A 13,397-nucleotide genomic window follows, 5' to 3' on the forward strand; every position below is an offset into this window, starting at 1 on the left:
CGTGGGGGAAGACGTGGCTGGTTACCTTTAATGCATCTAAAACCAAACTCCTATCTTTACATCATCAACGCTCTGATCCCCATCTGACATCAATTGAAATGGATGGCTCTCGTCTTCTGGAGGCCTCAAGTTTTGACAAACATCTTGGCTTGACCATTACTCCTGATCTTAAATGGAACACGTACATCAAGTCTGTTGCCAAGGTCGCTGGGAAAATGGTGGGATGCTTCTACCGCTCCAGAAGATATCTCACTACTGATGCAATTTTCTATCTATATAAAAGCCAAGTACGTCCAAGGATGGAATACTGCTGCCATATCTGGGCAGGAGCTGCTAAAAGCAGCCTATCCTGCCTTGACAGAGTACAAAATAGACTTCGTGGCTTAATGGGGGATGCCCTTTTCTCTTCCTTGCAACCTCTCTCCCACAGAAGAGACGTTGCAAGCCTATCTTTGTTTTATCGTTATTTCCATGGCAGGTGCTCGTCTGAACTCCAATCTCTGGTCCCCCCCTCGCCAGTCTTTTACAAAAAACACCCGTCTAGCTGAATCCACTGTCAAAAACTTTCCCCACTCTTTATCTATGCCTAAATCAAAACGTACATTCCATGAACAAAGTTTCTTTCTTACAAATAAACGCCTGTGGAACTCTGTTCCCTCTGCCTGCTTCCCTCCTGACTACAACTTGGATGTCTTTAAGTCCAACGTAAACAAATTCCTGATGAACCGCCCCCTTAAGTAGACACTCTAAAGTATCCACACTAACGTACTGTACTTACAATAACCCTTATCCCTGAGTGGCTTCCGGTCCTTGATAAGTGGTGACCGCGTTGTAAAAAAAACAAAAAAAAACAGAGAGGTGATGGGGCAAGTTGGCATTAAACGTTGAATATTCCAAGGAGATTGGTTATCTCCACTTCCTTTTTAAGAGAGAAAAACTGGGGTATAACTTTGGATCTGATGACAGACGCCTCAACAATCTACTGTTTATGGATGATTTGAAAATATTCGGTAGAAAGGAAAAGGAAATCGAGAGTTAGAACTTGTGGGGACATACTCAGAAGACATTGGAATAGAGTTTGGGATTAGTAAATGCACAGTGCTGGTGATGAAAAGAGGAGTAAAGGTTCGTTCGAATGGAATAGTGCTGCCAAATGGAGAAATCAAGAAAGAAATAAAAGATACAGGGTCTACGTATTTGGCAGTGTTGGAGGGTGTAGGCATCATGAACAGAGAAATGAAGGAGAAGGTCAGGAAGGAGTATCTTAGAGGAGTGAAACTAATTGCAAAGTTGAAACTGTATGGAGGAAACCTAATGAAAGCAGTGAATGCATGGACAGTCAGTGTTTTGAAATGCAGTGCGGGAATTTTAGAATGGTCTGACAAGCATTTGCATGCCATGGATATCAAAAAAAAAGTTTTAGCAATTTTTGGTACATTTCACATTCGAAGTAGCGTAGCAAGGCTGTATCAAAAGAGGAAAGATGATGGGAAAGGATTGAAAAGTGTAAAAGATTGTGTTAGAACCGAGCAGAGGTCGTTGAAGGAGCATATGGTTAGAAGTGAGGAGTGGATGCTTAAGGTTGTGGCCAATGAAGTGGAGGTATGTAACACCAAGGCTAATTATCTGAAACGTATGGATAGAAAAAGGACAGAGGAACTGGCTAGGAACAAAATCCATGGGAGGTTCTTCTAGGATATAGCAGAAGTAGCTGATGAAAGATCATGGCAATGGCTTTGAGCTGTGTATCTGCCTAAGAATACTGAAGCTTTTGTTTGTGCAGCACAAGAGTAGGCATTAGGAACACAATTGTTCAAAAAAGTGGTTCTAGGAGAGGAAGTTGCTGCAGAATGCCGGATTTGTGGTAAGACCTCAGAGTCCTTGCAGCAGGTTGTAGCGGATTGGCCCAGAGAGAGTACCGCAAAAGACACGATCGCAGGGGACTCCAGATATATTGGTAGGTGTGTAAGACGGTTACGGTGAAGTGTGCTCGAAAATGGTTTGAGGAGGTGCTTGATGAAGTGAGAACGTGAGGATGGCAAGGTAGATGTATGGAGGAGCAAAAGTGTCATAACGACCAAGCAATTGAAACATAATCCTCCTGATTTTGTCGTCATGGACAAAAAAAAAACTGGCAGAGTGAAGATATTCAGTACCCTGGGACAGGAATGTGAGAGAGAAGGAGAATGCGAAGTGGAGCAATTATGCTCCATTGGACTTGGAGATAAGCCGTATACATGGAGTTAAGACACAAATAATCCCGATCGTAGTTGGTACACTAGGAGTAGTATCAAGTTGTCTGGAAGGACAATTGATAAAACTACAAATTCCCGATGTGTTAGGCGGCCTTCAGACCTCGGCAATTGTGGGTACAACCAACATCCTTAGAAAAACCCTTGATCTTTGAAGCTCCTGGTTTGAAGCCGGGATTAAGGGAAATCCTCTGGAAATTAATCCCATCCCTTTCCAGAGAGACGTTCATAAACGAAATAAGAATTATTATTATTATTATTATTATTATTATTATTATTATTATTATTATTATTATTATTATTATTATTATTACTATTATTATTACTATTATTATTATTATTATTATTATTATTATTATTATTATTATATTTATTATTATTATTATTTTTATTATTATTATTATTATTATTATTATTATATTTATTATTATTATTATTATTTTTTTTATTATTATTATTATTATTGTTATTATTATTATTGTTATTATTATTATTATTATTATTATTATTGTTATTCTTATTATTATTATTTTTAATTATTATTATTATTATTATTAATGTTATTATTATTATTATTATTATTAATGTTATTATTATTATTGTTATTGTTATTATTATTATTATTATTATTATTATTGTTATTGTTATTATTATTATTATTATTATTATTATCATTATTATTATTATTATTATTATTATTATTATTATTATTATTATTATTAAATTACGGTAAACAAAATCGCCATAAGCCACTACAATAAATTTAATATTTCAATCTTAAAATACATCATGAGGCCCAATAAATTTTTGGTTTTACTTGAGGTTATTCATTTAATCACTGACTTCGAGTAAGACCAGTAATATTTATTTAATAAACATTTGCATTTACGAGCATCGTCCAGTGGTTAGAGCTGTCGACTGTCAAAGCGATCGTTGTAGGTTTGATCCACAGGTAGGAAAGGGCCGTACTGATGGATTGTAATACAACTAAACAGTACTAAATATATATATATATATATATATATATATATATATATATATATATATATATATATATATATATATATATATATATATATATATATATACATGTCTTCAAGTCTGGTTAAATACGACAGTATTTTGATTTTTCTGAAAAATTTCTCGATTAGACAAGCAGTTCCTTTGGTTTGAGTTGTGTAAGCGAGTAATTTTGTGTCGGACATTTTTTCCTCGAGCGCTTTCCATCCATCATGTCGTTTTTAGAGTTTCAACGATATATATATATGTATATATATATATATATATATATATATATATATATATATATATATATATATATATATATATATATATACTGTATTAACAAAACCAAGACTTCAAAAAAAAGAATTGATAGCAGCCAAAAGTGTATTTCAAATTAGTTACAATTGTTTCAAGACTGACTGGACAAATTCAAACATTATTGCGTTTGAATCCGTGATCGTTATCAGGAGTATTTTTGCGGTTCTTAAGGAGCTTTTTGTTGTTATTGCTTTTGCTGGGATTATATATTCAATTTATTATATATAAATTTTTATTTATTTGTTTAATTTTATTTAATTGATTTTGAATCTAGTGAGTTTAATCTGTGTGTGCTTAATTTTCCTGCTAGTGGTTAATATTAGATTGGTGCAAAAATAATGTCGTTTTTAGAGTTTCAACAATATATATATATATATATAATGATATTGTCGCAGACATAACAAGTAAGACATTTTACCAATACAACTGAATAAATATATGCATATATAAAATATATGTATGTGCTTATTAATTTGTAAATCGCCACTTGTTCTCGTCTTCTCTTACCAACAACGACTATATTGCATTCCTTGCATTGTGACAGCCTTCTAAATCTCCACTACATACCTATCCCACACAATGCTTCAAGCCGACTACATATAAATCATATATATATATATATATATATATATATATATATATATATATATATATATATATATATATACGTATATATGTATATATATATACTGTATTAACAAAACCAATATATATAGGTAAAAAAATGGACGTGTGTGTGTGTGTGTGTGTGTGTGTGTGTGTGTGTGTGTGTGTGTGTGTGTGTGGATGTGTGTGTCTGTGTTTGTGAATATAGTTTTCTCCTAGAAATAGCAAGTGACAACAGAATAGAAACTAGCAAGTGAAATACTTGCCAATTGTCGACTGGATAGGCAAGTTATTATCTTCAATATAAGTATTTGCTTATTTTAACAAAACGTCAAACATGTTATTCAGTGGAACAATTTGCCTAGCTGTGAATATATGCAAACGAATAAACAATTTTTAGAAGTAAAAGCATCAGTCGACCAAATGTGTATCTTTTGCGCATGTGCAAATATAAATGCATACGTTAAACAACATTAATTTTAATGCTCAATATGTCTATAGACTTAGCTCATATGGTAACGAAAAAGATTGGAGATTTTCAAATAAAACTGCTGACACCCAAGTCATATGTTAGGGTGACTTTTAGAATTGCTTTTATGCATTGGATACAATGTAATAATAAATAGAGACTTTGCTTTATAATATAAAATTTGAAATCTGTATCGATTTGAATGTCGTATTTAAGCGTATCTTACGACGGGGTAATAACGGTCGGCGTGCCAGCATATATATTGTTATGTAACAACTTGCGATAAGATATACTGCAAATGATATATTAATAGATAAGCAAAAAATTATATCGGTAAAAGTTTCACAGAAGAATAGCAATAAAAGATATTAGTAATAGTACTATAGCAGAATAGCAATAAAATATATTAGTAATAGTATCTTAGCAGAATAGCAATAAAATATATTAGTAATAGTATTATAGCAGAATAGTAATAAAATATATTAGTAATAGTATCATAGCAGAATAGCAATAAAATATATTAGTAATAGTATCATAGCAGAATAGCAATAAAAGATATTAGTAATAGTATCATAGCAGAATAGCAATAAAATATATTAGTAATAGTATCATAGCAGAATAGCAATAAAATATATTAGTAATAGTATCATAGCAGAATAGCAATAAAATATATTAGTAATAGTATCATAGCAGAATAGCAATAAAATATATTAGTAATAGTATCATAGCAGAATAGCAATAAAATATATTAGTAATAGTATTATAGCAGAATAGCAATAAAATATAATAGTAATAGTATCATAGCAGAATAGCAATAAAAGATATTAGTAATAGTATCATAGTAGAATAGCAATAAAATATATTAGAAATAGTATCATAGCAGAATAGCAATAAAATATATTAGAAATAGTATCATAGCAGAATAGCAATAAAATATATTAGTAATAGTATCATAACAGAATAGCAATAAAATATATTAGTAATAGTATCATAGCAGCATAGCAATAAAATATATTAGTAATATTATCATAGCAGAATAGCAATAAAATATATTAGTAATAGTATCATAGCAGAATAGCAATAAAATATATTAATAATAGTATCTTAGCAGAATAGCAATAAAATATATTAGTAATAGTATCATAGCAGAATAGCAATAAAATATATTAGTAATAGTATCATAGCAGAATAGCAATAAAATATATTAGTAATAGTATTATAGCAGAATAGCAATAAAATATATTAGTAATAGTATCATAGCAGAATAGCAATAAAATATATTAGTAATAGTATTATAGCAGAATAGCAATAAAATATATTAGTAATAGTATCATAGCAGAATAGCAATAAAATATATATGTAATAGTACTATAGCAGAATTACAAGAAAATCTATTAGTAATAGTATCATAGCAGAATATCAATAAATTATATTAGTAATAGTATCATAGCAGAATAGCAATACAATATATTGCAAATAGTATAATAATAAAGATATTGGTAATAGTATCATAGCAGAATACCAATAAAATAGATGTGTAATAGTTTCATAGCTTAATTGGAATAAAATATATTGCAAAGTCTATAATAAGAGATTACAAAATTATTCTAGAAATCGTATCATAGCAAAATACCAATACAATATACTGGTAATAGCATCAAAGCAGAATACCAACAAAATATATGAGAAATAGTAGCCTAGGTAAATTGCAATCGAATATATTGTTAATTTTTTATAGTAAAATAGCAATAAAATATATTGGTATTAATATCCTAGCCGAATCTCATTAAAATATATTGGTAATAGTATCATAGAATAATTTCAATAAAATATATTGTAAATACTGCTATATCAGAACAATAATCAAATATATTAGTAATAGTATCATAGCAGAATAACAATAAAATATATTGGGAATTGTATCATAGCAGAATAGCAATAAAATATAATAGTAATAGTATCATAGCGGATTAGCAATAAAATATATTGGTAATAGTATTATAAATAAATACCAATAAAATATATTGGTTACAGTATCATGGGAAAATGTCAATAAAATATATTGCAAATCCTATAATAACAGATTACCAATAAAATATATTGGTAAAAAGGATCATAGGAGAATACCAGTAAAATATATTGGTACTAGTATCATAGGAGAATACCAGTAAAATATATTAGTAATAGTATCATAGCAGAATAGCAATAAAATATATTAGTAATAGTATCATAGCAGAATAGCAATAAAATATATTAGTAATAGTATCATAGCAGAATAGCAATAAAATATATTAGTAATAGTATCATAGCAAAATAGCAATAAAATATATTAGTAATAGTATCATAGCAGAATAGCAATAAAATATATATGTAATAGTATCATAGCAGAATAGCAATAAAATATATTAGTAATAGTATCATAGCAGAATAGCAATAAAATATATTAGTAATAGTATCATAGCAGAATAGCAATAAAATATATTAGTAATAGTATCATAGCAGAATAGTAATAAAATATATTAGTAATAGTATCATAGCAGAATAGCAATAAAATATATTAGTAATAGTATCATAGCAGAATAGCAATAAAATATATTAGTAATAGTATCATAGCAGAATAGCAATAAAATATATTAGTAATAGTATCATAACAGAATAGCAATAAAATATATTAGTAATAGTATCATAGCAGAATAGCAATAAAATATATTAGTAATAGTATCATAGCAGAATAGCAATAAAAGGTATTAATAATAGTATCCTAACAGAATAGCAATAAAATATATTAGTAATAGTATCATAGCAGAATAGCAATAAAATATATTAGTAATAGTATCATAGCAGAATGGTAATAAAATATATTAGTAATAGTATCATAGCAGAATAGCAATAAAATATATTAGTAATAGTATCATAGCAGAATAGCAATAAAATATATTAGTAATAGTATCATAGCAGAATAGTAATAAAATATATTAGTAATAGTATCATAGCAGAATAGCAATAAAATATATTAGTAATAGTATCATAGCAGAATAGCAATAAAATATATTAGTAATAGTATCATAGCAGAATAGCAATAAAATATATTAGTAATAGTATCATAGCAGAATAGCAATAAAATATATTAGTAATAGTATCATAGCAGAATAGCAATAAAATATATTAGTAATAGTATCATAGCAGAATAGCAATAAAATATATTAGTAATAGTATCATAGCAGAATAGCAATAAAATATATTAGTAATAGTATCATAGCAGAATAGCAATAAAATATATTAGTAATAGTATCATAGCAGAATAGCAATAAAATATATTAGTAATAGTATCATAGCAGAATAGCAATAAAATATATTAGTAATAGTATCATAGCAGAATAGTAATAAAATATATTAGTAATAGTATCATAGCAGAATAGCAATAAAATATATTAGTAATAGTATCATAGCAGAATAGCAATAAAATATATTAGTAATAGTATCATAGCAGAATAGCAATAAAATATATTAGTAATAGTATCATAACAGAATAGCAATAAAATATATTAGTAATAGTATCATAGCAGAATAGCAATAAAATATATTAGTAATAGTATCATAGCAGAATAGCAATAAAAGGTATTAATAATAGTATCATAACAGAATAGCAATAAAATATATTAGTAATAGTATCATAGCAGAATAGCAATAAAATATATTAGTAATAGTATCATAGCAGAATAGTAATAAAATATATTAGTAATAGTATCATAGCAGAATAGCAATAAAATATATTAGTAATAGTATCATAGCAGAATAGCAATAAAATATATTAGTAATAGTATCATAGCAGAATAGCAATAAAATATATTAGTAATAGTATCATAACAGAATAGCAATAAAATATATTAGTAATAGTATCATAGCAGAATAGCAATAAAATATATTAGTAATAGTATCATAGCAGAATAGCAATAAAAGGTATTAATAATAGTATCATAGCAGAATAGCAATAAAATATATTAGTAATAGTATCATAGCAGAATAGCAATAAAATATATTAGTAATAGTATCATAGCAGCATAGCAATAAAATATATTAGTAATAGTATCATAGCAGAATAGCAATAAAATATATTAGTAATAGTATCATAGCAGAATAGCAATAAAATATATTAGTAATAGTATCATAGCAGAATAGCAATAAAATATATTAGTAATAGTATCATAGCAGAATAGCAATAAAATATATTAGTAATAGTATCATAGCAGAATAGCAATAAAATATATTAGTAATAGTATCATAACAGAATAGCAATAAAATATATTAGTAATAGTATCATAGCAGAATAGCAATAAAATATATTACTAATAGTATCATAGCAGCATAGCAATAAAATATATTAGTAATAGTATCATAGCAGAATAGCAATAAAATATATTAGTAATAGTATCATAGCAGCATAGCAATAAAATATATTAGTAATATTATCATAGCAGAATAGCAATAAAATATATTAGTAATATTATCATAGCAGAATAGCAATAAAAGGTATTAATAATAGTATCATAGCAGAATAGCAATAAAATATATTAGTAATAGTATCATAGCAGAATAGCAATAAAATATATTAGTAATAGTATCATAGCAGAATAGCAACAAAATATAATAGTAATAGTATCATAACGGATTAGCAATAAAATATATTGGTAACATAATCATAAATAAATAGCAATAAAATATATTGGTTACAGTATCATGGAAAAATGTCGATAAAATATATTGCAAATTCTATAATAACAGAATACCAATAAAATATATTGCAAATCCTATAATAACAGAATACCAATAAAATATATTGGTAAAAAGGATCATAGGAGAATAACAATAAAATATATGGGTAATTGTATAAAAGTAGTATACCAGTAAAATATATTGGTACTAGTATCGTAGCAGCATAGCAATAAAATATATTAGTAATAGTATCATAGCAGAATACCAATAACATATATTTTAATAATATGACAAAGAAATAACAATAGAATATATTAGTAATAATTATATAGAGAAATAGATATAAAAGATATTGATCATAGTATCATAGGAGTATACCAATATAATATATTGGAATGGTATCGTAGAAGAATACCTATAAAATATATTGGTAATTTTATCAGATAGGATACAGAATATATTGGTAATAATATAACAGCAGGCTACCAATAAAATATATTGGTAATAGTATCATAGTAGAATACCAATGAAATATATTGCTAATAGTATATTAGTAGATTAGCAAAAACAAAATATTGTAAATTCTAAAATAAAAGAATACTAATCAACTATATTGGTAATAATACAATAGCAGAATAGCAGTAATGAATATGTGTAATATTATCATAGCAAAATAGCAATACCATATATTGGGAATAGTATCACATCAGAATAGCAATAATATATATTAGTAATAGTATCATAGCAGAATAGCAAAAAATATATTGCTAATATTGTCGTAGCATAATACCAATAAAATATATCGGTTATAGTATCATAGCAGAATAGCAATAAATTATATTGATAATAGTACCATAGGTTGGTTGGCTGTTTTTGTTTTACGGCATATCAACCCTTTTCGGGTAATTTAATGCCGAATCCAAAGATTTTGAAAAAAATCTTTTTAATAGAATATATTTGTTGTTGTCACGTCGGTTTCTATTTAATCCATAGTTGGGCCCCTAACAGGTACTGCCACTCCGGGTTAGAGTGGACCTGGGAGCAATGGTAATTAAAGTGTGGCTCCACACTCCCCACCGCCCACCAGCTGGGGCCTCACCACTGGATATAGTTTAAGGTCATATCCAGGACCCCCATTGAGGGATTTTTACCCTCTGCAGGGGGCAGTCGGCGTATTCTAATGCCCCACCGACAGAACCAAGTATAATAGGAAAATATCAATAAAATATGTTGGTAATAGTATCACATCAGAATAGCAATAAAATATATTAATAATAATATCATAGCAGAATAGCAATAAAATATATTTGTAATAAAATAATACCGGAATTTCAATAACATATATTGCAAATAATATAATAACATAATACTAATCAAATATATTGTTCATAGTATTATTGCAGAATAGCAATTAAATATATTGCTAATAATATCGTAGCAGAATAGCTATAAAATATATTGCTTCTAATACCATAGCAGGATAGCAATAAGATGAATTACTTATAATATCGTAGCAACGAATTATAGCTTTGTTTAGATTTCTGTAGCTATTTTAAACGGATATAAAATGGAAAATAGGTTAGTCAGACCAAAATATCAGTTTCAATTTTTCATAATTCAAAGCTTCCAATCGCATATAAAGAAATAGATCATATGTACTTTCAAATAACATTAAGGGAATGTAAGCACGAGAATTGCGTTTTTATAGATTTTTTCCTAAAGTTTTCGAACGTGATATCCCTTTTAATTCTCTAGGGTTTTATTTTCTTCTTTATTCTCTGCCTATAGGTCAGACTAGAGTTGGGTTTTGCAACCACTCGTACTACATTATCGATGCGGCCACGAGAAGTAAGTATTATTTTACGGTTTATATTTGTCAACATTTTCAGAAGATAAAACCCAACGTATCTTATTTTATGTATTACATATCTACCCCATCAGTCGACATTTTTACAGGTTGATGAATTGTTTTATTATTCGACGATACGGATATTTTTTTTCCAAATTCCTTTATCCATGAATTTTCAATGAATGGGTTATATAATTAGAGAAAATATAGAAAAAATAATATGTATTTATGCCTCTTGATCCGAGTTTCGTTTTCTGAAGATTAGCTACTTCCATGTTGAGCCGTATGCGCTTCCGGTCAGTGACAGTTGTTTTCTAAAGACATCGACCTGTTACAGATAATCAGAGTGCACATTAGACCAACGTTGTAGCTTGCTTTTCGCAAGATTATTGTTATTATATTTCTTTGTTGGTTATGGCTAGACGTTTCAGTCTGCTTGTTTCGTTTTCCTTAGATCAAAGTATCAATTAAAGTAGTTAGACTGTTGTGGGTACGGCACAATCACGGTGGCACACTGGGTCTCACCAGATCATGGAAGTTAAGTAACGTTGAGCCTGGCCAGTACTTGATGGTTGACCATTTGGGAATGGCTAGGCGCTATATATACCTTCTGGGAAGGATGGTCCTGGGACCAGCACACTCACGCCGAAAAAAGAAGTTATAAAAGAATCTACAGAGGTTATGGATAGCCTATGCTCCTATAGGGACTCAAGGCTATTGATTTTTTTTTACACAGTGATCACCACTTATGAAGGCCCGGAAGCCCCTCAGGGATAATGATTATTGCAAGTACATTACGTTAGTGTGGAGATTTGATGAAGTGTTTACTTAAGGGGGCGGTTCATTAGGAATTTGTTAACGTTGGACTTGAAGACATCCAAGTTGTAGTCCGGTGGGAAGCAGGCAGATGGAACAGAGTTCCACAGGCGTGCAGTTCTAATAAAGAAGCTTTGTTCATGGAATCCGCGTTTTGATTTAGGCACAGGTATAGAGTGGGGGAAATTTTTCACAGTGGATTCAGCTAGACGGGTGTTTTTCGTGAAAAATTGGCGAGGGGAGACCAGAGATTGGAGTTCAGACGAGCACCTGCCATGGAAATAACGATAAAACAAGGATAGGCTCGCAACGTCTCTTCTGTGGGAGAGAGGTTGCAGGGTAGAGAAAGGGCATCCCCCACTAAGCCACGAAGTCTATTTTGTACTCTGTCAAGGCAGGATAGACTGTTTTTAGCAGCTCCTGTCCAGATATGGCAACAGTATTCCATCCTTGGACGTACTTGGCTTTTATATAGTAGTTGCATCAGTAGTGAGATATATAGTTGCATCAGTAGTGAGATATCTTCTGGGGCGGTAGAAGGATCCCACCATCTTTCCAGCGACCTTGGAAACAGACTTGATGTACGTATTCCATTTAAGATTAGGAGTAAAGGTCAAACCCAGAAGCTTGTAAAAACACGGGGCCTCACCCAGACGAAAGCCATCCATCACAATTGATGCCAGATGGGGATCAGAGCGTTGATGATGTAAGGATAGGAGTTTGGTTTTGGATGCATTAAAGGTAACCAGCCATATCTTCCCCCACTGAACCACGCGCTCGAGATCAGAGGAGAGAGAATCAGAGAGAACTTTGTCATTTACAGCCTTTGATGTGTTGCCGTAGGTGGTCGTGTCATCAGCATAGACGTCAATAAAGGATTTAAGTATGTGTTTAGGGAGGTCATTGATGTAGATCAAGAAGAGTTGGGCCCATGATTGACTCCTGAGAGACTCCAGCATTTATATTGCAGGCCTCCGATTTTTGTCCATTTACCACTACTCTTATGAGCCTATCGGAGAGAAATGATTTAATGATTGACAAAACATTTCCAGTTATACCGTAGCTGGAAATCTTGTGAAGTAGACCCTTATGCCATACCTTGTCGAAAGCCTTTGATATGTCAAGCCTTTGTCAAGAGATTCACTAATCCCGTGGGATATAACCGTCAGCACATCTGCGGTAGATCTTGCAGAGCAGAAACCATATTGTGTGTAACTAAGAAGGTTATTCCTGCTGAGGTGGTTTACTATTTCTCTATTTAATATGGATTTCAGCAACTTACTCATGACACACAGGAGACTTATTGGTCTGTACTGAGAGGGAGATGACTTATCACCTGAATTCTTAAATACAGGGCAAACTGATGAGG

At 30.0% G+C, this 13,397-nt stretch overlaps 1 protein-coding gene across 6 annotated transcripts in view; it reads left to right on the forward strand.

The window, feature by feature from the left end:
- LOC145269466 (uncharacterized) overlaps window positions 1-13,397 on the forward strand; it is an 89,360-nt gene that overhangs the window by 21,919 nt on the left and 54,044 nt on the right. For all 6 annotated transcript variants that reach the window (XM_080125172.1, XM_080125169.1, XM_080125171.1 and 3 more), the window contains one exon: window positions 11,152-11,211. In XM_080125172.1, the coding sequence (XP_079981298.1) occupies window positions 11,152-11,211 (60 nt within the window). The remainder of the gene's footprint in view (window positions 1-11,151; window positions 11,212-13,397) is intronic.

The sequence above is a fragment of the Euprymna scolopes genome, chromosome 45 (genome assembly GCF_053919585.1).
Source record: "Euprymna scolopes isolate OS-2025 chromosome 45, ASM5391958v1, whole genome shotgun sequence".
NCBI classification, from domain to species: domain Eukaryota; kingdom Metazoa; phylum Mollusca; class Cephalopoda; order Sepiida; family Sepiolidae; genus Euprymna; species Euprymna scolopes.